Source organism: Tachypleus tridentatus, chromosome 13 (assembly GCF_004210375.1).
Source record: "Tachypleus tridentatus isolate NWPU-2018 chromosome 13, ASM421037v1, whole genome shotgun sequence".
Classification (NCBI taxonomy): Eukaryota; Metazoa; Arthropoda; class Merostomata; order Xiphosura; family Limulidae; genus Tachypleus; species Tachypleus tridentatus.
In genome coordinates, this window is record NC_134837.1 from 104,793,367 (window position 1) to 104,820,746 (window position 27,380).

The 27,380-nt window shown below is 33.6% G+C and overlaps 1 protein-coding gene across 1 annotated transcript in view; it reads left to right on the plus strand.

Moving 5' to 3' along the window:
- LOC143236841 (uncharacterized) overlaps positions 1-16,185 on the plus strand; it is a 45,324-nt gene extending 29,139 nt beyond the window's left edge. Inside the window, exons 5-8 of the mRNA XM_076475457.1 lie at positions 6,285-6,743; positions 11,753-11,815; positions 12,511-12,703; positions 13,580-16,185. Of these exons, the coding sequence (XP_076331572.1) occupies positions 6,285-6,743; positions 11,753-11,815; positions 12,511-12,703; positions 13,580-13,688 (824 nt within the window). The 3' untranslated portion in view covers positions 13,689-16,185. The remainder of the gene's footprint in view (positions 1-6,284; positions 6,744-11,752; positions 11,816-12,510; positions 12,704-13,579) is intronic.
- The last annotated feature ends 11,195 nt before the right edge of the window (positions 16,186-27,380 follow it).

The following is a 27,380-nucleotide window of genomic DNA, read 5'->3' on the forward strand; positions in this document are numbered from 1 at the left end:
CTTTCGGCCGTGGGGGCATTATAATGTTACGGTTAATCCCACTATTATTTGGTAAAAGAATAGCCCAAGAGTTAGTGGTAGGTAGTATTACTAGATGCTTTAGCTAGAGCAGAAAGCCCTCGTGTAGCTTTGGGTGAAATTAAGAAAAACGAACAGACGATGCCCTTACTTGCTAGTCTCCCCAAATTAAATTTTACTGATCCTTGATTTGTTTTCGCATCGCTTAAAAATAAACGGAGACATTAAGTGTTGTTTTAATTTCTGTAATTAACAAGAGATGTCGCTTTTTCGTTTAGTTGTTTGTTTGTTTTTATTTAATTATAACTTTTGTAGTTGAAGCAGAATCGTGATATTACAAACGATGGCGACGATAGAAATTAGTTCCAAAAATACTGTTACTGTTAAATGTCACTCAACACTCTCTAAACAAAATATAAATACAAAAAAAAATAAACCGGTTATTTTTCACTTATGCGTCGTCTGCTAGCACTTGAAACTGGCATCTCAAAGCTCTTGGCGATGGGTTTCCGCCCTAACTCCAGTCAGACATCCGGGACCTTTGTTCTTTTCAGACCATTGACATCATAGTGAGAGCATAATCTTGACCTTACCATCCCAACACTTCACACCTGACAGTCGTTTCCGGTGTATAGGGGTACTTGTAATGAACAAACAAGATTAGCATTTCTACATATTATATAATGTACATTTTATTCATGAATAAGCTATTAATATAGGTTTATTTTTAAACTGGTATAAATAGTTAAGAATTAACAGAAATATTTTTAGTACTTTCTTCTTTTTTCTTTCACAAGCTTTAAGCCTTTGAAAGGTGTGCTTCGTGTAAAATGTCCAGATAGTTTTATTGGTAGAATATTGTAAAGACAAGTTGCTACGAAACGTTAGCAACATTGGAACAAACTCGTGTACAAATATACTGACAAATTACAAATCTTTTTTTTTCTTTTTGTACAAAAACAAATACACAGTATCTTATCTAAAATAAAAAGTATGTACACGATTTTGCATTATGCTGGAAAACCTTTTTTCAGTAAGAATTATTTAAATCAAAGTCTGTATAATGGTAAATGTACTCGTATCTTTTTTTTTCCCTCCCGGTAGCACTACCGGAAGTACTTCCGAATAATATTCTAACATTTCAAATGTACCGACAGTTTACTTCCTGTTTTTTTTTGTAAACAAGTACTTCCGCATCTAAAACATATATTTATACATTAACTTATCTGTACGTATGGTTTTTATCTTTAAATCCTTTTTATTTTTGGTAGTAACTATTCAATTATTGCTAAGTGGAAACAAATTCATTATTCTGACAATTTTATCAATTAAACTAAATCCAAAAAGATAATGTAATAGTTTTAGTTAGATTATGATGTCTATTAGCAGTGAACTGCAAAATCACCAATTAAGTCTTTACGCTTTAAAAATAAACAAACGAGTTTTTAATTATTTATTGGCATTTATCATTGTAATAAATCGTAACTATTGTCAGTTCTTCATGTTTCAAACCCTTTTCTTTTTTTTTTCAAACATTTAATGTCAGTGAAAACAATAAGAAGGCTATGAACTATACTAAGTAGTCAATTAACTAGATGTGCAATTTGACTAATTATTTGATCGGCAAGTAAATTGTATATTTGGCTTTGTCCTTTGTGAAAGCCAGACATTAAAGGTGAACTGTCAGTCCATAATAGTTATTATTTTTGAAGCTCTTATAATGCGCTTTAAATGTTTTATTGTAACAGTTTTGCAGGTTATTTTTAAAGAGTTTGCACTTTGTCTTTTTCTTTTAAAAACACCGAATACATTTACAAGTTTGCTAAAAATGAACAAAATTTCTGAGGACTTTCAGTAGCGTTCATTTTCGAAGAAAATTTTTGTAAGACAGAGAAAATGGATCGGAAGTGACGAGGAGTAGCAGATGGGTCGAGAACATTGGCAGAAATGCCAAAGCATTTGTGTCACTTTTTGTTCAAAGCAGCCCAGTTCACAGTAGAGACATGGTTAAGATTTCTATTTTCTGAATTTGATATAGTTAGTGCATTAAATATAATAGTAGTTTTGAATTTTGCTTCTATGGAAAGCTATATTCTACATCAAGAATCAATACCTATCCTAGAAATATTCGGATTATGAAATATTTCTGTAATTCGGGCTTAAGCACTTATTCCAACATTAGTATAAACCGGAAGTTAAATAGTACGAATAAGAAAAGAGCAGGAAGTTGAAACAACAGTAGCATCGTTATTCTCTACACTGCAGTAGGATTCTGTATTACTGTATGTTTTGGATATTATGGGAAACAAGCCAAATGCTGAAAATTGTATTCACAACTTCTGACTTACAGAATCATGCTGTAGTGCGAGTTTTGATCGAGCCCAACTATTTACAGCAGTACTGTATTAACGATATTAGGGTTTATTGTATATGTTTATTTTTCAATATGTAAGATGTTTAATCAATTTTATTTAGTTTTGAACTACTAAGCAACATTGTTTGGTCAGGGTCAGTCAATTCGTTTAGGAGCACGTGTCCACAGTGAGGCGTATTACCCTTGATTTTGCCTTTTTAACGCACCGGTATTGCTTGATACGTGTAGCGTACGTGAAGAACGTTTGTATCAGATATGGATAAAATAAAAGGTGTTACTAAACTTGTATGTTCTGTGGTGTTCCAGACGAAAAGGACTAAAACCTGGTTTTTCAGTATTACGTAATTAACAGCTAGAAGCATACTGAAATAAAAACAGTCACCTGAGACGTGTTTTTCTACACAGTTAAGGTAAATTTGGTAATGTCAGGTTTAATTTTATAGACGCTCCCTTTACTATCTCAATATTTTGATAGAAACGTGTTTTATCTTACCACATCAGTAAGTAACACTGGAGTTTATCGAAAACTTATCATTTCTTGCTAGTCTCGCCGCATTTCCGCTTTTACTCAAACCGGAAGGTTCTAGTTAGATGACGTAATGCTATTTCCCCTTCAAACATAGATCCACTTGTGACGCCATCGTTCGAATATTTTTTTTTTTTTTTGAAACAGAAAAATTCTAAGTACCACGAATCTCCTGGTACACCTGCATTTCAGAGTGAAATGGCTTGTGAACTGAGCAGTCTTGGTGCTGAAGTCAATACACTTTCAAGGTTACCGTTAGTTTCTTGTCATTTTAGACTAGCGCCATCTAGCCACAAATATATTTACTATTTTACTCTTTGTATTGCATAATGTTTTTGTATTGATATCTTAATTCTTATTATGATATTCGTATTTATATTTTATTTAAATTATTCTTGCTTTTCTTTTTATTTATATTTGTAGTTGTTTTGACAATGCACGCAGCTTCAGTTAGTGTTTTAGTTCAATTTAAGATGTTTTATTCAATATTGTTCATAGTTGGAAGAACGGGGAAACAGTTATTTTGTTTCTCAAACAAATGTGTAAAACGATAATAGGAAATGAACGGTGGTGGGGATTCAGTAAACAACCTTGAATACTGCAGGATTGTTTCTATCCAACATCCTTTTCTTAAGCAACCATAAAATTGGCTGATTGACTCAGGACCACATCATAAAACATTGCAATACAATTAGACCAGCAGATTGTTATTTAGCTAGCATATAATGATCTTGCGTCATAAAGCAGTAGGGAAATTTTAATTGATTGTTATACGACAAATTATCTGAACTTGTACAAAGGCAACGTGTAAAACAAACTTTTTGTATACAGAGATGCATTTGGAAAAATTTCAGGAACTCGCGACGATCAAATGAATTTAAATAAATATGTATACAGAGTGTGGTAAAAATTACTGTGTACTCATGTTTCACTTGGAATAGTTTAATTTTAATTTCACACTATTTGTTTTGAAGTTAAGCACAGAGCATCACGGGTATCGAAACCCGGTTTTTAGCGTTAGAAGTCCGCAGTCATAACTTTGTGTCATTGGGAGCTCCACAGTCTCAGATAAATAATGATAATTTGATTAAAATGTATCCACAATATTTTCTTTTGTACGAACTGTATAGTAACGTTTGCGTCATCTTCGTTGCATTTTTTTTATTAAAGCATGTGCATTTTGTGTTAATTTATGTACGTTTAAAAATTATATATAAGGCGAGGAAAGCTATAATACCCCGATAAAACATTACTCGAATACAATAAAGTTGTTATTTCACCACAGTCGACATTTTTGCTTATTGTTTTAGTTTTGCTGTTTAACATTGAATCTATGAGTTAAGTAAAGCGTCTTTGCTAGGTCAGTCCTGAATACCTATTTTTTCACAGTAGACCAACTCTGCTCAAATTATACCACAACAGATCTTGTGTTGAGTCCAATTATAACCAAACATAGACATTCTACTACTATCACTTTGTACAACCTACGAGTCGAGTTGCATTTATTTGGATGTAATTTGGAAGTTAATATTCTGAAACATCTGGTTCTCCAAAGCTCAGTTGCAAAAGTGAGGTGTTGTATGTTATAAATGTATCAGTTGCGGATGTTATCGTGATTAGACACCAGAGACTACAAAGGTAAACAAACAAACAAAAGTAGAAGAAAGCCCGTTATCTCTAGAAAATGTATAAAAGAAATAATACTGCATAACAGGAAGAAGTGAGTTACAGGAAGGCCCATGGAATGAGATTCTAATATGAATGACAAAACAGACAAGAAGTAATGGCGTGAAGAAACAGTAGTACAAAAAAGTCCAAAAAGACAAAAAAAAGAAAGGTTCGTAACTTCTCGGGCTTAAAAACTGTTCTTTGTTTAGAGTCAGTCTATTAGAGTACATTCTGACTCTTAAACATAGATTTACTCTACGAACAATAGACTCGGAACTATGGTTAATGTGTATGAAAATGCACTGGTGGTTCACAAAAATAATCTTTATGGTAGAGATCCTGATAGCTTTTCAGTACCAAATGCAAAGAACACATTGAGGACATGGTACAGTGCTGTGTTAATGCTATAAAAGATTCAACTGAGACAAATCATCCGCGTATTGCCCAGTTCAGAAAATTTCAAGCAGGAAAAGTACAGGGTGTTCGGAAAGTCACTGTGCACTTACATATTTATTAACAGACATGTTTCAATATAGAATACAGGAGGCAAGTATGAATGACAATTATAAACAATATTGAAAGTGAACCCCGTTGGCATCAATACAGGCTTGGATCCTTCTTATATTGTTTCTAAACACCGCTATCAGTTGCTGGCTTGAAATAGACTGAACAGACATATGATTACAAAACTACACAGTGACTTTTCGAATACCATGTAGAAAGACGAAAGCCATAGAAACAAAGTATGAGTACATTTTGGCATAGTTAATGGTTAATAGGACATACATCCAAATTCGGGGGATTCTGGAAGTGTTCATGGCAATTTTCGGTATTAATGCTCATGGATTACCTTCTGACAACCATATCACGAAGAAGAATAGCAATTTTAAAGAAGTTACGAAGAAACAAAGTTTGTTAAATCGCTTGTAATCGTGCTGCACCCTGATAATTACGTTCTCAAGGAGTAAAGATGAATAGTACGTCATGTGTTAATATGTTTGTTTTCGGCTTCTTAAAGCTAATTATGCGCAACATTTATATGAGAGCCCATGGCTTTCTGTCAAGCATGCATATAAAGCTGGGTTGGATCATCTTGAACCTGTTATTTGGACAGGCCTGGTGAAGATGAATGCTGCTATGTCAATAGAAAGTGAGAATACTGCTTGCTTCTGAAGAGAATACCGAAGTAGGAGAAAGTGTTATAAACCATTGTTGGTCAGAAGAAAGTCATGACCCCAGGATGAAACTGACAAAGTTAAAACGAGGAGATAAGTATGATTACTACTTAGCTTAATGAAACAAATAAGGTAAACTGTTTCTAATATCGGGCTCCACACAATCCTTATAAATATCCAATTTGTAAGGTTTCTGGACTTAGCCAATCCCCATGCATCTAGTAGATTTATCAAATCTTCCTTATAGGACTCATAAACACAGTATTAAAATTTAAAGTTCTTTTTTTTTTTTGTCTGCGAATACTTACTTATATTTATAATAATTTGAAATGGCTACCTAATGGGTTTTTCTGAATATTTACATTTAGGAGTTTGGTCCACAACATTTGGTTTAGGTAGTCAACAGTTTGATAAAAAGATCTTGTACGAAGAATATTATGACGAGAAAATGCATTGTTGTTTATATTTAACTTTCTTTTGTTTATTTGTATTATTGCATATGTTATACTCTAATTCCTTTTAGTTCCAGAAGTCGTGTCTCATCACTTCAGATCTCTACCAACCCCTCCATATCTGGATATGTCCTCTCCTCAAAAATCGTATAATACACACAGTCCTGGTGATCAAAAGGTAACTCGGATCTCCACATCTTTATCATCACCACAAAGAATGTCCTTCTTTTCTCAGTATTCAGGAAAACATCCTGAATTTCCAGACTCTCAGTCACCTTCCCACTTCACCATGAACACCACAAGTCAACTACACTCGCGCTCCTCATCAGAAGGCCTCAACAGGCCCAGCTCATGCAGTTCCCCTTCATTCTATAAGCTTCACTCGCCGCCAGGAAGTAGAACAGAAGGACAGTTAGCCATTCCCACTTCAGTTATAACCGCAGCCTACAGCAGCATTTCTTTAGGCGGTGATCTGGACTCGTCTTGTTACGTTGAAGACCTTTCCCTTCAACCAAAGCCGAAAAAGAAAGGTATGTTTAGTATGTGAAATATAAATATAAAACTTAATAACAAATTCTTGCTTGTCGAAACGTAATATCGCTAATCTTCTTTATCAGTTTCGTAACGTAAAACATGACAGTTGTCAGTTTCGTAACGTTATATAGTCATGTTCTCAGTTTCGTAATGTAATATATCATCACTGTTAGTTCTATAACATAAAACCCCACAGTTTTCATTTTCAAAACGTAATGTGTCATCATCGTCAGTTTCGCAACACAATATCCCATCAATATTAGTTTCACATCTTAATGTATTAAAGTTAACAGTTATATGTTCTATAAATAATTAGCCCCTTTTCACACCAATAATTTATGACGCGAAGATGAATAATTAAAAGTAAAAGAAACATGATAGCTATTAATTTAATTAAAACAAAAGTAAACTTTTGATTTTTCAACTCTTTTGTGTGTTATATGTGTGCTATTTAGTGATATTTATTGTTTTAGTCCATAAGTTTCTGAAACACACTACATAGCCATAACAACAATATACATATTAAGACAATATATCTTTCCTTAAATTTCACATTAAGATGAATTAAGCCTTTGACTTTACGTTCATTATGATATTTTATGTGTAGTTTAAGTAATGTGCAGACTTAGCAATTTCAAATTCTCATAATGAAGGAGCAAGATTGCCTCGCTTAGATATACAAGATGTGCTAAAAGGAGTTATGAAGTAGATACCACATTCCTTTGGTATTATGAGTAAGTAACTCATAATAGGAACTGCACAAAACCCTAACAGAACGTTCGAACAAACCCAACTTAAACAGTAAAGATTCAGTTTAAACAACATTTTTAAAATGTTTACTATTAACTGCTGAGGCTGAAAACTTATAAAAGTGCACAAAACAAAACACGCATGTTCGACTTACAAGGAAAATAAAATGTTTTGAAAACACTTTGTTAATAAATATTATTGTTATTAATATTCCCTGCCAACCTACAACAAAAACTGCTTAGTATATCGCACCCAAACCTTTGTAGAATGATAAATAAGGCACCGCGAAGATCGTAGGAGTATTGAAGAGTCGATTTGTTTCTTCTATACTTTACATAAGCTGTAACATGTAGATACTCAATGCTTTGTCCACTATACAATCAGTGTCTTTAGGGAGCCATCCCTTATACCAAATATGAAGTGAAGGAGTAAAAAACCATCGATACACATAATATTAAATTTTATAACACATGTTTGTAGAATAATTACATCAAAGGATAGGAAGGTTTATTTAAAGCGATATTTTACACGAATACGATTTATTTGAAAAGACTGCTTTTCTACTGGTGATTTTATACGCCCCTGGTGGGGATTGTGCCTCAGTCTATATTTGCCCATTGATATGCATTATATATAGTAAGAAATTAGTTACACAGAATCCTATAAATGCTTACAATGTTATTAAAGAAATCTTTATGGCGTTACAACATGTAAAGTTAGCAACAATATCAAGTAATCCTTTGCCGATAGTTCAGCATAAAAAATCTAAACAAGATAAATAAAACAAATGGGGAATTTAAACCTGTAAATAGGGAACGTAAAAAGTAAAAAACAAAACAAACGAATTCTAGGTAACAGCATGGAGTCAGTATAGAGGTTTGTAGTTTGATTAAGTAATATCTATGGTGTATCTAAGAACGGCTGGTATGGGTGTTAACATTTTTATTGATAAGGAGAGAACAACGTTTCGACCTTCCTAGGTCATCTTCTGGTTGGCAAAGAAAGAGTTTGAAACTAAGCCTTTCTGGGCATATGTCTGAGGGACGAGAGTATAAAGGGGTACGGCATTATAGGGAGCGTTGCAGTTAGATGCTAGGACAATTAGGTTATTAATTAGTATGTATAGGTATAAAGGTATTCCTTTATATTGGTTTAATTTCGAGTTTAGATGTTGTATAAGTAGAACTTTGATTTTGCATTTGTTTATATTTGTTTCCCCACTTAGTATCTGGGTGTTTTCTATGGTTATGTTGTGTTTATTTGAATTGAAGTGTTCAAAAACTTGTGATGGTGTTTATTGGGTTCTTTGAATCTAATTTTTTATTTTTCTGCTTTTTTCTCCAATATACAAGTCATAGCAGTTATTGCATTGTATTTTATAAATAATGTTGGTGTTTGTGTTTATTAATGTAATTTTTACATAGTATGGACTTTAGTTTTGTACCTGTTTTCTGAATAAATTTGGTGTTTACTGAAATGTTGTGTTTTGTTAAGTGTTTTTTTTCCAAATGTTGGTTTGTTTGTTGTTGTTTTTTCGTTGATATTGGGAACATATGGTATGTAATAGTATAAGGTTTTCTAGTTTGTTGTATCTTGGGGTTTATTATTGTTTGTTTGTTGTTGATCTAGGTGTGTGATTATAATTTTTTCACGGTTTTTGGAGGAAATTTGTTGATGTTGATGAAGTGTTGTTTCATTTTGTTGATTCGTCGTTAATTTTATCTGATGACCATAGTTTTGTGGCTATGTTTATTTGGTTTCTTAATATGTTGAATTTTTGTTTTGTTTCATGTGCTGAGTCCCAGGGAATGGATGATCCAGTATGGGTGATTTGTCTGTGGATTTCTGTTTTTAATTGTGTATCAGTTTTAGCGATCTTGAGGCTAATAAAAGCTATTTGGTTAGTTTTTTCCTGTTCACAGGTGAACTTAATGTTAGGGTGTATCGAGTTGACGTGGTTGAAAAAAACTAAGTGTGTGTTCTGTAGATGTGAATCCAGCAACTGTATCATCAACATACCTGTACCACTATAATGGTGGGTATAAGGCTGAACTGATCGCTTCAATCAGTGTCATTTATTTCTAGGAGTTTTAGTCATTGAACATAAAGTTAGTTTCGGTGGTAGTGAATTCTATAACGGTTACTAAATGGATGCTGAGGATGTGACCAATAGGTTGGGGTCTTGGATATAAAGTTCTAAAGCTATCTTGCAAGCTTCGGTGGTTGGGACCTCTGTGAAGAGGGAAATTACATTAAAATTGGCCATTAATACTTTATCATTTAGTTGGTTAAGAATATATTTAAAGTTAAAAGAGTCTTAAAAAAGGAACCTGCTGATGTTACATATTTATAAAAAACAAACGCTATATAATTAACGAGGTTGTAGTTAAATGATTTATAGGTCGACATTATTGGTAGTAGTGGACAATCGGGTTTGTGAGGTTTGGAGGTGCCGTACAGTTGTGGTGTGCGTGAGTCGGTTTTTCGTGGACCTATGTAGTTTACAATACCAATAACTTTATTTAATTAGTCACTTAAAACAGTAAATGTAGCACAGATATTCTGTTGATGCAAAAGACAATGGAAGGAAATCAAAGTATCTGGATTTCATAATTCTTTTTGTAGTAACGAATACAAGTCCTTCACGTTTCCCTCTCATAGGAGATGCGCCGTCTGTGCATACACTTACTAAGTTATATAAATTCAGTTTCTCTTCATGGCATTTTTCTTTAGTGAAGATGTCAGTTCCACGTGTTCTTCGCTAACTCATAGTTGTGATATACATTTCTATTTCAAGTGGGTTTTTCATCATCAGTAATATCTATGGTATCTCCAGCCTTGTTTTCCTACTTTCTTTAAAATACTTATTTGCAGATTTTTAAATTATCAATTCTGTGTTTATCTTATGTTAATATTATGTTTAACTAACCAATCAGAGAAAAGGTTTTATCAAGCAAACTAGTATGAACATCTGGTAAACACAGTTTTTTTGTGCTTGTGATTTAGTTGAGATGCCTAGTTTTCCTCTCTCTCTTTCTTGGTGTAATTTAGGGCTACTTCCCACATTAAATTAGCTTGTTTTGCACGTACTCAAGTATATCACGTTTTTAAAACACTTTTATTATTTTCATTCATTCACACTACACCACAGAATTTATATTAAAACTTACTTGTTGAATTTTGAAATATCTACAACTCTCCACTTTAGTATATAAACATTTGGTATGGTTTATTTTATAATATGGTTTCACGTTGTAGTTGAATTTCTAAGATCCTCGGTCGCTCAAACCCGACCCAGATTAAGGAAAAACGTCAGAGCCGAAAAACGGATTGGAGGCGCTAGACTTCATAACCATAATCCAATAACACAAACTGAAAAGCTTCTTTTGATTGGAAAAGCCCCCCCCCCAGTGGCTCAGCGGCGTGTCTGCAGACTTACAACGCCAAAAACCGGGTTTCGATACCCGTGGTGAGCAGAGCACAGATAGTTCATTGTGTAGCTTTGTGCTTAATTCAACAACAGTTGATTGGAAAAATATACTTAAGTGAAATCTGTAAAATGACTTGCCAGAAACATAAACATGGAAAGAAAGTAGATCGCTTTGCCTGTGGCGTTTATAGATGCTGGTAACCTTTGGATTCATGTTCAAATAAACCAGATTATATTAATTTGAAGTGAAGAAAAGATGCTGGAAGTGGAGAAAGAACAGTAATGAGACGAAGTGCCCTGAGAGATCAAAATATCATAGAATTAGATTAGAAGAAAGCAAAGTGCATGACATTGATTCTGGAGATGGAAACGCTGAAACCTCTAAAACCATTACTGCTATATACAGCTGTATCGTTTTTATACTTCATGGATTTCATATATGAAAAACGATTTTTAAATAGTAGAGTCAAGTAGTTTGCTTCAACTAATCATTGTTTTATGGGACATATTTCAAAATTTGCGCGATCGTCTGGAGAGGTCGATTTTTCGTGATTGAGGTCTTAATAGTATAAGCAATAAATTATAATGTATAAGTATAGAGTGCATTTTAAAACAGCTAACTTATAATAAACCAATTTAGCTATCATAAAACCAAAGGCTAATCAGTCAAGTTATGCGCATAACTATCAAAACTTACGTTATTTTAAGTGTGGAAAATAAATACTCATCTTTCGATATCTATACATATATCAAATTTAAAAGGCTTCGATGCTAGCAAATAATATGAAATTTTCAACTTCCTTTGTTTTTCTTTTGTTTTGCCAGCAAGGAGACCGAAGAATCCAAATTCTAATTCAACATCGTATACTAAGAGGAAAAGTCGACAAGGTAAATTCAATACTGTTTTTCTGTTGATTGTTATCACTGTGTTCAACTATGTATAGCTCTGTAATTAATAACAAAAACATTATACTGGCTGACAGAAAGGCTAATTTCTTCAGCACCAACATTACTAAAATAAAACTGATTGGCATTGGTTTCTGTTCAGTTATTTTCTGCCCTAAACGTAGTTCACATGATGACATAAATGGAACGCGAGGAAAAGGCGACCTCGGGTTATGGCATTTGTTATGTGGTTGAATTAATAACTTATGAATGAAAGTACTTTCTTAGAAATGCTTGCATGAACGGCATTTGCATATATTATTTGTGTGTGTATTTTTGAATTTTGAAGTGTAACTTGTCGGAATATAATCATCTATATGAAAAAAATTAGTAGTGTATCATAAGAAAAAAGTAAAACATTTGACAAGGGATTGTATAAACTTCAGGGATTAAGTATTGTTGTACTGACATATTATAGTATTGTATAAAATAAAACAAGTAACTAATAGATGTCCCCTGGAAGGTCAGTACTAAGTGTACGGAGCTTTGGAGATTTGTTGTATCATTATCTATTGACTATTTTCGTATATAAATTTTAATATTTCCAACGAGACATTTTCATTTCTAAATAGCATTTTTCCTGATAACCTTATATTTGGAGATTATAGCAAACGTATAGAAAATCCGTAATTTTTCAGGTTCTACAACATATCTATGGGAGTTTCTGTTAAAGTTACTTCAGGATAACAAGTATTGTCCACGTTATATCAAATGGACAAACCGAGAAAAAGGAATTTTCAAACTCGTGGACTCCAAAGCAGTTTCAAGGCTCTGGGGACTTCATAAAAACAAACCAGACATGAATTACGAAACGATGGGTCGTGCTCTGAGGTACGTACTGAATGGTTTGGTTTGAATTTCGCGAGGACTACACGAGGGCTATCTGCACTAGCCGTCCCTAATTTAGCAGTGTAAAACTAGAGGGAAGGCAGCTAGTCATCACCACCCAACGCTAACTCTTGGGCTACTCTTTTACCAATGAATAGTGGAATTGATGGCTGAAGGAGCGAGCATGTTTGGTGTGATGGAGATTCGAACCCGCGACCCTCCGATGACGAGTTGAGTGCCTTAACCACCTGGCCATGCTGAGCCACGTACAGAATGAATAACATGACTTAAAATATTAGGTTATGAGCGCTTTCTGGACTAGTTTTACTTGTTAATATGCCTCACTCTTATTTTTTACCATTCTGACTAAAGCATTGTGTTTGATACATAAAACTGCATTTCACCCTCATTAAGTCATAGTTGACTCATTAACAAAGAAATTTAATTTGTCTTTAGAAGGGTACATTAGTGTAATTTTTGTGAAATGCGGATCAACACAAGAATCTTTCGTAGAATATAAAGCTTTATTATTCTACTTCTAGGGGAAGATTTGTATTTATTCACAAAATAATACCAATAATATTTATGCTTTTCGATTCCCTGGACTCCGTTAGTACTGTTATTTGTTTTTGATACAACATATCACAGTAGACTTGTTTCAATTGTGTATTTTGTGTAATGTTTTTCTTGCAGTATAGTAGTGATACGATCGTGGGTATTAAAATAACCAACCCAGAATATTTTTTTGCGTTGAACAGAAAACTTTAATTGATATTAAACAGTTTTTCGTTTTCGGTCTGCAGTTATGCCAATGATGGTATTGAATATTTTATGAAGAAAAGTGGAAAAAAAATGTTTGTTGTTATTTCTTTCCTAAAGGTACTACTATCAGCGAGGAATTTTGGCCAAGGTTGACGGTCAGAGATTGGTGTACCAGTTTGTCGACGTTCCAAGAGACATAGTGGAGATTGATTGTCCAGGAACATAACACTGTTATGATGATTAGTCAGATTCAGTGAAACCTTCCTGGAATGGATTTTGTCTGTGATGTAATTTTAATGGTTTATTATCTTGGGCTTTAAGCTCATTGGTACGGTCGGTTGAACTTTGATATACTTGTTTTATTCGTGGGAAGTGAAATGTGACTTCATAGTTCAAAGAGAGGCCCATGAGTTTTCTACTTGAGTGAAAAGGACACACACACACACATATATGTATATAAATTTATATCAGGGATTATTTTTATTAATCTAAAATATCAAATCAGCTTTATTTATTTTGGTCACGATAGCCTATTTTAGTGTCTAGTTTTGGATGTGGTAGCAAACACTTCATTGCAAATTGTCTTCAAACATTTTGTGTGTATTTATACGCGCAGAAACGTTGTCATTAAAATATTTTATTGTCAATGTGGAGTAGTAGTAGCACAAGATGCAAAAGGTAGCGGAAAATATTCGTCTAATTTCTAAAGAAAGCATCAGTCAATTGAAACGTTTCAATAGGATGATGTAAATTTGTATTCTGATGTCATCAGCTGATAACAGTGCAAAAATTTTTGTTATGATAGCCACTGTACAAAGCAATGCATGTTTGTAATATTGACAAGTTATTTTATTATAATGTTGCTATCTAATGACTGATACAGTAATCATTAAAAATAATAAAAATATCTCTGTGTTTATAAAAATAATTACGTGAAACTTTGGTGTTCATGAAATTAGAAAAAAAAATCAAAATAAGTTTATATGTGGAAGTTATTTGTGGGTTTAACTCGTAGCTTATTTTAACTTGATCCATACATGAGTGTAGTGTTAAGATGAAGGTAGAAGGACAGTACTATATTAAACTATCATAAAATCTAATAATGTTGCATACTTAATGTAATACTACATTTTTGATAGAGAAATATCGGCCTAAGCGTTTTACTTTCGTATCTATAGATATGTCTTAAATTAACAAACTCTTGACATTTCTGAGGGAAAACAAAAATATCTACGAGAAATTTTAATGTGTAAATTCTACTGAGAGAATTGCGAAACATTTATTTAAAAAAAAGTGTTCCTTTGTATATAAATGTGTCTTGTAAGGTTATGTTAGTGTCACTAAGTTTTCAAAAACCGCCTGGTCTTTCATTCTTTATTGGTGATTAAAGAGCGTATTATTATCACACAATTTGAGAAAGAAAGAAAATGAGATGTAAAGTTTTATAAAAACGACTAAAGCCATCAGTAAATAGTTTATATATACATATATTTATGGAAAATTAAGTTGTCATTGACAACCACTAATGATCAATGATCAATGTAAATTTGGGCAGTTATGAATAGTAGCAACTAGACTTCTAGAAGCAGTCAATAATGCTGAAACATTGATGTTTTACGTGCGTTATTTGTCATAGTTCTGAATATATTTAAATATGAAATATAACAATACTATCTGAATTTATAGAAAATAAAATAAAAAGTATAAGTGAAATTACGCCTCATGCTACATCGTAATACATACGCTGGTCATGAGGAGAAGTACTTTGACTTTCTGAACTAGGCGTAAAAAATTTATATTGTTAAGCCTTCTGATATCAACGTTTTTGTTATTGTTGTAAAATGTAAATAAGCTGGACACTTTAGCTTAAGTCAAAATTGTCTCAAGGCGTTAATAAAGTGTAAATATTTGGATAGATTTAAAACGTCAATGTGTTTTTGTTGTTGTTTTCTCAAATATTACTAAGTATAATTACTCTCCCAGTGCCAGGTCTATTGTTAGATACGCGACTGAAACAAAATCGACAAATGTTTTAATATTTTATTACATCTGAAATTTGAAAGTTGTAATTTTTAAAGTAAATAACTTTTGTATCACATATTGATACAAAAATCCAAACTCGTACTTCTGAAGGCTAAAACCGATTATATAGTGTTTTCCTACAAGTACTTAAGAGAGTGAAAAGTTATTGTATAATGCGTAGAATATTAATAGGAAGTAAATGCGAGGTTTAAATGAGCAATTTTTTATTTTAATTTTGTTAACAGAGATCATAAAACATTTTATTCTAATTTGTTTTCACAGTTTTTGTTTTAATATAGAAACTCTTAACTGGTTAATCACAAAATCGTATCAGTTGTGTGTACGTAAACAGCAGTGTTTGTTTTTGTAAATAAATGCACTTGTGTTATCATATTATTATGTTTTATGATATTTTAAGTCGTTGGTCTTAATAAAGGAAGTGGTTAGTAATAAAAAATGTAATAACTGAAATAAAGTTTTTAAAGAGCTCGATGCCACACACTGTCCGCCATTCAGTGGTTTAAATTGTGATTATACACCCTTAAAATTGTAGTTTTATTATTGTCTTTTATACAGTTTTTCACCTGTTTTTAAATTATAAGTTATGTCTAACAGATACCAAATATTTAAATAATTTGTATTGCTTATTGAATCATTTTAAATATTAATGAATGAAATAAAATGCGTACGTTGGCTCTACTTACAAATTAGTGTATACATTATTTTACGAGTAAACTCTAGGCTCAGCCACCTGTCATAAATGCACCTTTTAGACGTACATACCAAATATTATCATCGATCACCAGAAAAAAAAACAAAAAAAACACTACACATAAGTTGATCCAATCTTCGGGCAGAACAGTAGTAAGTTTACGGAATTACAAAGCTAAGATCTGGGGCTCGATTCTCCGCGGTGGACACAGCAGATGGCTCGATGTGACTTAGCTCTAACAAAAACAAAATGTATATTGTTTTAAAGCTTTCAGTTATTTAGCTGGAACATTCCAATGGTAAGCTGTGTAACTCTTCGGTGTTAATCATAACCTGGGTACAAACTGTGTGGTAAATTCCACTGCGATAGTATTGTTCATGGAATATTAAATTAAGCTCTTGGATAATTAGAAGCTGAAGTTCGATTCCATGCACTTTATCATAAATTAATCATCGACAAGTACAGGTTACTAAATAATTTACAAATTTCTTTATACGTTTTCGTAAATAATCACTTTTTAAACTTTTTCCTGGACATTGTCAAAATTTTTAACTTTTTATATTAAACCTTACCTAATCAAAATAAGAAAACTTTTGAACTTGTGAAAGTTTATCATATATAAAAGATTGTTTATTGTAGGTACTATTAATTTGTATATTTTGTGAGTGAATATTGCATAATTATTTAGTTTTTCGTAACAGAAGGTTTAAAAGCAATTACTTTAAAGGCGATAGTTATGACAAGTTTGGTTACGTAACTTTATAGGAGTCATACATTGTGTTTATAATTATTTGATCTCGGGAACATCGAAACTCGTGTGCAATCCATTGATATTGAGGATATAGAGATTCCTAGAAGGTCTAAGTGATAGACGTATAAATAGCGCGCAAGCAGACGAAATAAAAAAAAAATGAAGAAAGTAAAACAACGGAAAGGAGAAGCCAAGTCAGAGAAAAGTTAGAAGATACAAAGTTAATCGTCATGACAGTAAAAGGTTTAACGGCTGGTTTATTAGAATGAGATTAACAATTTTGTAAGATATAAAGATAATAAGTTTTATCGTCAAAGAAAGTTCTTAAGTAATTGAACCAGCCCGAGTAGATTTTGACAAGAGGCAGACGATTCTTGAAAATACAAAAAAGGATCAGCCGATTTTTGAAGTATAGGATACAACCGCGGTAACTCAACGACAACGTGAGTGAACAAAAAACGGATAATCTGGCGATAAAAATAAAGAAAATAGTCCGGTTTGTCAACTGGCTTATGAAGCAATTGAATAGGGTTAAATGGATTTTTTACAATAAGAAGAGAAGTATTTAGTGTTGAAGATATAATTATAACCTCTACAGTGTAAGGAATTTTTTACATTAATTTAACTTACTCCGGGATATATATATATATATATATATATGTTATTTTGAAAACAAGTAGGGTGCGTGCTGTTGTTTTTTTAATTTACCGCCAACAAGTCGCATGTACCTACTGTAGAGTAATCTTTAGCCTAACACACACACACATATTTAACTTGCTTAATATATACTGCTAAAAAAGTGAGTTTTTCTGGAAAAGTTTCGTGTTTTTTTTATACTGAGTATTGCGAGATTTTAACAATGTCGAACTTTTAATCTTCCATAATAGTTAAAAATACTAATAAATATAACAGAAAGGAAACATTACCTGTTTATAACATAAATTGATAGGTATAGATACCCCATAGGCAATTTGTGACATGCCTACCACAGGTATCGAAACCTGATTATTAGCATTATAAAATCAGACTTACTGCTGAGCCACTTCGGTACAGCATAGTAATCACACACATAAAATATACTACCAATATACAACAAAGCCTACTAACTACTTATATAAAATTTATCTAACTTAGCTTAGCAGCTAGGCACGACATGGCCAGGTGGGTTAAGGCGTTCGATTCGTAATCCCCGTCGCACTAAACACGCTCGCCCTTTCAGCCGTCAGAGCGTCATCATGCGAAGGTCATTCCCACTGTTTGTTAGTAAAAGAGTAGCCCAAGAGTTGGCGTTGGGTGGTGATGACTAGCTGATTTCCCTCTAATCTTACACTGCTAAATTAGGGACGGCTAGCGCAGATAGTCCTTGAATAACTTTGCGCGAAATTAAAAAAAAACAAAAAACGAAAGCTTAGCAGCTATATTCATCACTTGTATAAAACATAAGAGGAACACTACAACAGAACTGAAGATGTAAAGATGACAGATCGTATTAACAAATGCCACTATATTCAAATAATAAAGTTATGCTAGTTCACATGTGTTCTTAAAATGCCAATAAAATATACTCAATAAATTTTATTATAAAGAGCTAGGAATAAATGATAATGTTTTCTTTAATTTGGAATTTTTTTAGCATAACGCGTAAAATAACAGAATCACACTCGTGTGTGTGTGGTGCGTAATATACCTCTTCCCAATAAGTAAATAGACATTCATTTCAGTGAGAATGTTGTTTTATCTAATAAATAAATATGAAACGAAGAATATGAGATTACCTTTAGTATTCAGTGGATCCAGTTTAATATTTCCTGCAGAAATATAGTTGGCCATCGTATTTATGAAATATGAAATCTACTTTTATGAGACTTTACCTCATTCCTGGTGAAGAACTTGGATGTTGGTCTTCCTAGAAGATTTTGCTTGGGCCGTTTTCACAAGAAACGATAAATCAGGGCTCATATCTGGCGATTGACCGACCTGACTACAGGAAATTGATAATATCTTGATCTTCAGATCATTGTTTTGTGATTCGAGTTGAAAAGTAAGAGCCCCATTTTGCATGACAACTCACTGTGTTACGCCTTGCTCGAAAACTGTAACCATCATTTCTCAAATCACGTGATCGCACAACAGCCAAAATGGCGTATCGTCTCATAACAGAAATACCGTCGTACTTTGTTGTAACTTTCGGATGGTTCAACAGACATTCCTGGGAGTAAAGTTACGAAACCAAAGTGCATCCATATGGGTTCATCGAAAGAAAAAAAAAGTAGTGTCCCAAAAGACAGGAAGGGTGAGATACAACTTCTGTCAATATACCATGCCATTGTAACCCCTGACATGTAAATAACTTTAATGGTATTGAAGTACACTTGCACTTGTCCTACATTAATAGAGGTTTAACTTCAGATCGATTTCCATACTTCTTTTCACAGCACAAACGAGTATTTTTGGAGATAACAAATTGCATTGCTACCCTTGTCACTGTGGACAGAATTATTGCGAGTCGCCTGGATGACGTCTCACTGACTTTAGCTAGTGGCACATGTGTTTATATTATGAGGACCTTATAAAAATAGATTTGTTTCTATAAGAGCAAGCAACCAAAAAAAACAACATATTTTACCCAACTGTCAAAATAATCAATATTTAACAGAGCAGTTACTAGGCTATTTTTAGTATATAAGCGATACTTACAAATTGTTCTTAGATCGTTTCTTAATCACTACTGAAAAATATTTTTCAAAACACCGCGACGAAAGAGATTAAGTTCAAAATTCAACGTTTCGAGTTGGCCTTTATTCAACTAAGATCCCTAATCAGTTTTCATTACAAACGTGTAGTTGTGTTAGTCACAATTTCAATAAAACCTGTAAATATTAGTTACATATTTCTATTTTTAATAAATTAATACAAAATATACACCCTTCCTTGGTAAGTTACTAAATACTAACGAAGGATAGTAAAGGTAACTTTTAATAAAACGTTTTTGATATTTGACAATGTACGAACTTATAACACCAAAATCTGGGGTTCGATACTTCGTGATAGACAGAGCACAGATAACCTATTGTGTTGCTGTTTGCTAAAACAAGGCCTTTATGTAAAAATCAGGACCCAATTTGGCCTAGTGGTCAGGGTGCTACAATGCGGATCGAAAGGTATGGGCGTCTGGTAAGTCTAGTAGTTATAAAGTAGCTATATAGGCGGCAGGTACTGCTGATTGGTTTAACTTTATTTGATTAGCAGTTTTAAATCCTCTGCTAGAGACTTGAAGTTTCTGACCTAACCTGCTAACACTACTGCCTTTAACATTGCCATACAAGTTTAAAATACTAATAAATTCTAATTTAGGTAGTAATTTAGCAACGATATTATATTATGTAAACAAAGCCTTTAAATTAAATTGTTGATCTTTCTTGCAACAGAATCAATGGAAGTTTAATTAAACAGAAATAACCCCGATGATAGAAAACAAAAGAATAGCTGAAAAATAATTCAAAATATGCTAACAAACAAACAAAAAGAAACAATAACAAACAAAAAAGCAGAAAAACTAAAAAAAAAAAATATTCGCGTCGTGGTAAATGAGGGATCGTTAATTATTTTGTCTTTTCGAAGGAAAAGAGTTTATTACTATATTCCGGAAAATAAAAAAAATAATTTGTCACGGGTTTGTGAGACTTAATGTTTCATTTCATAATATTGAAAATAAATAAGTCTCTATATTCTGTTTTTTCTTGTGTGTTTTTAATTGACATTTAGAAATATTAATAATTTTTCTCCACGAATTTGTCTATCTCTACAAAAACAAACTTTATAGGATGTTAGTCAGATTTTACATGAACGATCTGTGTATACTGATACAGTGAACATCATTTAGATAGAAAAAAGTCACATATTTAACACCACCTGTTTTTCAAAGAGAATTATTAACCTTTCTATAGTGCAATGTTGAAACATGTGACACAGATACGAAGATATTCACACGACAATATTTTAAAATAATATGCAACTAAAGGATCGCTATTTCGAAGAAGGAAGTATTTACTCCTATCCAGGTAAGAAAATACTATTAACGAACTTCAAACCACACCCCAATCCCATTGGAAGCAACACCACGAAGTGAAGGCTGTGGTTACAAAAGAACTTTGTACCAAACCTATTATGATGAAACTGGCCATATCCCCTATTAAAATTAATAAAGTTGGTCTTGAAGTTGATGAAAGCTCACAAGTCAAAAGTACACAAGCTTTACACCACACCTCATAATTAAAAGCTGTTTTCATGAAAAGATAGTTTGTTTGTTTTTTTAATTTTGCGCAAAGCTACACCAGCGCTACCTGCGCTAGCCGTCACTAATTTACCAGTTATCACCTAGTTATCACCACCCATCGCCAACTTTTGGGCTACTCTTTTACCAACGAATAGTGGGATTTACCGTCACATTATAAGGCCCCCACAGCTAAAAAGGCGAGCATGTTTGGTGCGACGTGGCTGCGAATCCGCGACCCTCAGATTAGGAGTCGCACGCCTTAACCACCTGGCCATACCGGGCCGAAATTTTAATTAAAATATTGTATTTATAAACATTTGTTTGCTTTTGGAATTTCGCGCAAAGCTATTCGAGGGCTATCAGCGCTAGTCGTCCCTAATCTTGCAGTGGAAGACAAGAGAGAAAGCAGCTAATCTTAACCACCCACCGCCAACTCTTGGGCTACTCTTTTACCAACAAATAGTGGGATTGACCGTAAAATTATAACGCCTCCACGGCTGAAAGAGCGAGCATATTTGGTGCCACGGGGATTCGAACTCGCGACCATCGGATTACGACTCGAACGCCTTAACCCAACTGGCCATGCCGGACCATTTATAAACATATGCAAGATTTGAGATATATGTTATTGCGATAAAAGTAGAGGGCCCGGCATGGCCTAGCGCGTTAAGGCGTGCGCTTTGTAATCTGAGGGTCGCGGGTTCGCGCCCGAGTCGCGCCAAACATGCTTGCCCTCCCAGCAGTGGGGGTGTTATAACGTGACGATCAATCCCATTATTCGTTGGTAAAAGAATAGCCCAAGAGTTGGCGGTTGGTGGTGATAACCAGTTGCTTTCCTCCAGTCTTTCACTGCTAAATTCTGGACGGCTAACACAGATAGCCCTCGTGTATATTTGTACGAAATTAAAAAAAAATCAAACCGTTATACATTTATTTTGATACCTACGTTTTTCTCAGTTTGATGCGTGTGGCACGTTTGTTGGATTTGTATTGCGCAAGTTCCGCCTATTCTCTAAATTTGTAGATTATTTTGAGTTAGAATCAACAGTTTCTGTTTTACGAAGACGCTAGCGTATTTTCGAACAGTGTTGAAAGTTTGAGAATCTTGCGTAATTGATATATAAAACCGACGCGTCGAGAGGCAGAAGACTGGATAGCTATAGGCAGTGTGTTATAGGCCTCGGAAACTATATTTGATCTAACGCTTATTCATCGTAAAACTACAGAACTGGACCAGGAACGATAATAGATTTCGAACATTGCACACCGTTCAACTTCAGTGACTTAACATTAGACGTTAATATTTCTACGAGGATATTAAATATCTTTATCGCCGTAAAAGGTCAGCTTGTATTTGGTGCAAAGCCAACCAAATTGGCTAGCTTAAGCGAGGTGTGACAGTATCAACTCAGAATTAATTTGTTCATCGTTTACCTGGATCGTCGATAAAAAACTCAATTCTATACCGTATATAAGACTTAGTATTGTTTATAAGTTTGCAAAACTGTTATATGTAAATCATTGTTTGTAATAACTGTTTGTAATATCCATTATTATAAATTGTATTGTTGTTTGTATAGTAAAATAACATTGTGTGTATCAATCTTGTTGGTAAATATCATAAATTTAATACATAGTAATATTTAATTAACTTCTAATTCAAATTCAAATTTCCGATTATCTGAAATTTTAATACGTAACGTACATAACATAATAAATCGGAGACTCGTCCAAGATAAATTATAATATGTATCAATTAAAGAGGAGGTAGTTCCATACCTTTTCAGTCTTCTTCACTAGACTCAGAATTCCCACTTCTGTCTCACAAATGCACTCACAACAGTCAAACATACTACAAGAAACCTAATACTTATACAACATGAAACATATACATGAGTATCTACCAATATAGGCTGGTAGTTAGGCACGCTAAGTCGTTATGGTATTAGTTGCTTTGAAAAGAGGGTGCTGAAGGGTCAGCAGATAGCAGCAGTGTCACCTCAAGTAAAGATAAGGATTGCAATACTAGGTTATCCTTATGTGGTACAGCAACCATCGATGGGCTAAAAATGTCAATGGATGACTAGCATGAGCCATGCAGCGAGTCAGTTTGCTATCAGCGGTGGTTGTACATGTGGTAAGGATAAATGTTATTGAGACAGAGACCTTTAAAAATTGAGTAAAGATGGATTGTTATGAAATGTGTTATTTATTTCTGTAAATCTCTTTGTAGGTAGTCAAGACATATGTTAAACTCCCTCCAAACTGTAAACTCCACTTCAGGTTTGGGTCCACATCCACCATCTTCTGAACTAGATGGTCAGCAAACACAAAGAAGTGAGCCTGTTTCTTCATGGTCAGCTTCATAATGACATCTTACTTTTTCTCCCTTTTTACCCCCTCTGTATCACCTTCACTCACTCTTCCACCGACAATATCTCTTCATGAGACTTCAGAAGCCCGATGGATTCCACCTCTTGTAAATCCTTAAACTAGTTAGTTATCTTCAAAATTTTAATCAAACCTGACGATTTTGGACACTTTTGAAGACGAGTTTACCAATCTTGTGAAGTTATGGATGATGCACTTCTTCTGGCCGCTCTTTAGTGGTACAGTGATATGTCTGCGGACTTACAATGCTGAAAACCTGCAGAACACAGATAGCCCATTGTGTATCTCGATGCTTAACTTCAAACAAATGAATCTACAGTTACCCGCTAATACAGCGGTAAGTCTACGGATTTGCAACGCCAAAATCATAGGTTCGATTCTCATCTGTGGGCTCGGCAGATAACCAGATGTAGCTTTGCTATAAGAAAACACACACACACACGAATTTACAAAGCCTTTCAAACACTATTCAGTGGTCTTTTTCACTTCATCCAAGCTATTCTTTATGCTGTTAATTACATAAAGGACACTGCAGTTACGTCAGAAAACACGAATTGATGGTTTGCTTGGGTCTATCAGTAGTATACAATAAGTATGAGAATGTGTACCTCAGACAACACATTTTAAAAGATGCCCTGATCCATGGGTTAGATTAAAGTAATGTGTTAAGCGTCAGAAACATTACTCTAACAGTAAAGTGCAGATTAGCTTAAGGCACTGTGAAGGAGGAGTAAGATCTTGAAAGTAACGTTGGACTCACGACAATATTGCTCCATCTCGATGTAGAAACAGTTGAAAAACATTCTCTAAAGAGCGTCCCATTTATTCAAGTCTTCCTATTTGATTTCCATTGAATTGGTATGATCTGCTGACTGAGACATTTTAGGACTCGGGAATTCTAGGAGTGGTAAACTAGTAGGTTTGTTTATTTGTAATTAAGCACAAAGTTACACAATGGGATTTCTGTGCTCTGCCCACCGCGGGTTTATAGCGTTGTAAATTCGCAAGCACACCACTGTGCCACTAGGGGGTGGTACACTAGCAAGGGTTTATGCTTAGTCACCATCAATATTCTACATATCAGGTCTGTTAGTTTATTTTTCGCTGCTTTGAAGTGTGAAATAGTGTTCCTTTTCTTGAAATGTATGTTTCGCTCGATATGTACTCCCAAAATAAGTTAGTGTCGTTAGCACTAAAAAACTCACTGTGACTTGTTTCCCTCAGCCCTCAAAATTATCTTAAACTCGTCCGAGATCATAGAAACGGCAGCGTCGTCTGTACTGGTAGCTTCACTTATAGGTTTGATATTACGTAGGTTGTGGTGTCTCCTGAGCTTGTCAAACTAGCCTTCACTTCCTAAGAAAGGTTTGGTAGTTGAAGACCCCCTTCATCTTTTTGTTGTAAACGCTCGTACAGGTCCAGAACTTTGTACAGATGATGCTATAGTTGATAACTATCACCTCCTGATTCTTTTCTTTTACCAAGATCCCCAACATCTTTTCCATCTTCTCTAACAACAGGTTTCTTACTTTTGATGTTATCTTTGCAGCTAGTTAAGTTGACTAAGCTACATAACTTTTTATTTCTTCTGTATTACTTTTCATTGTGCTTGCGCTTGACTCATTGACATTAAATGCATGCACCGAGTGGTCAAATTATCCCAAACTTGTTTTCTATCATAAATATCTTTTTTGTTTTCTTAGGGATATCCTGGAGTAGAGAATCACTGGAAGGACATTTGAAGGTTATTGTGCTGCAATAAAGTAACCTAGAATGTGAGTAAATACATTTTTTTGCCGCCAAAGCAAACGTGTGAACGAGTGAGAGCACACTTTCTAATGACATCGCCATAATGTACAGCAATACCCACAATTCCACGCAACTGCATGTATGATACAATAAAAATTATATAAAAAATAAATAATGAAATGAAACATTCATTTGCATCATATTTTTCTCGTTTTATTAAATTTACTTTAAGATGCTTTTTGTTTTTGCTCTTCTTTCTTATAGTTCTTCGCTATATATTGTGGACCTTTTATTTTCTTGGAGATAATTGAACCCATAAATGATCTTATTTTTACCCCTTTTTATATATCTCTATAATTGTATTTCTTTTCAGCTATATCCTAATGTCCGTGAACTGCACTCTGTACTTTCCGAGGATTTAGTATCAAAAAACAAAAACTGCAAGTGTGAATCTATATATACAGTGACTAATCTAAACTATGTATTTTTGCATTGTATGGTACTATCAAATAAGAACAGATAATAAACGGGATATATCGTCTCAATTAATGTATAAATGCATAAATATAACGTACAAATACATAATATATTTTGAGGATTCTTATATCTAGGATCTGCCTTGGATATATTGACGGTATACTCATAATATGGCCACATACTACAAACGATATTTTAAAATCTATAAGCCAACTGAACAGATAATGTCCAGTGATATAATTCAGGTTTAAATAGAAAATACAGCAAATTTCCAAACCCAAGCATGATTGATACCAAGACATGTAACTTGTGTCAGAAACTATTTTTTAGTTCTATATATAATAATGTGTCTGTGGCTATGGCGATTAATTTCATGATAAACGAACAACACGCATTCTACTTGTTTTTAAAATAATGTATGTATTCGAAACAAGTTAAGTATATGTACAAAAATTCTTAACACTATGGAGCTCATAGTTGTATCTTAAATATTATACTGTACTCTTCGCAAAAGTACACTTAGGCCATTTTAGTTGCTTTAGAATTCAGTTGTCAAGCCGAACTATTTTTATCTATTTTTATTTCAGTACCCTCTATCTATAATTCATTTACGCTGTCACGTAAGTTATTGCAGTTGTATCCTAGATTCTCAATAATAATAAGCTTTCCGTACCTTTAGTAATTACTTACTTTTTGTCAAAGTCTACACAGGCGGGTTCAATTAGTTTAGAACACACTTTGACAAGACAACATTTTCTCCTCATCTCTTTCAAGCTATTCATCTTACTCTAACATATTAACCGTTAGGTCATTCACTCCCACGACAGTTAACTTTCTGTTTTATAACTTTTCTCTGACATAACTTCTCTTTCACTTGATTTTTACCTTTACTCTGCTTCCGCTCGTCTGGTCGCAGCTATTTATACGTGTATTAGTTAGGCTTTCTGTAAATCTTCATACCCTTAGCATCAATGGATTGCAAACACAACTTTCGATAGCCTTGACATCAATGAATTACAAATACAAAATTAATTAATTAATAACACTACTTACACTAAACAGTCTTTTATATCTGATAGCTCATTTGCCACAAATACTGATAGTTGAACCACCCCACAGTGTAAAAACAGACACCAGGTTTTAAAAATTGTCGAGTTTCCAAATGAACAAAAGTTGTAACATTAAATGTTAAGATGAAGAAAGAAAAATACATAAGTAAAGCCCTTCTTGACAATGGATACCTAACCACTTGATATATAAGAAAATGAAGAAGATTGTTGTTAAATATGAATTAGAAGAAAATTACACACACGCGAATGTATTCTTATATGTCAGGAATTTATTTGAAAACATACAGAGAACATGTAACCAGTGTGAAGCCAGAAAAATATTCAGAAGCCACAGCACGTTATAATAATTTCTAATACCGACAAAACCACCCTAAATGCTCAAGAAAGTGTAAAAACACCACTTATAATATCCCTTGTGAAAAAAACACACACACACAAATTAGAATTCATAATTATAATAGACATAAAAC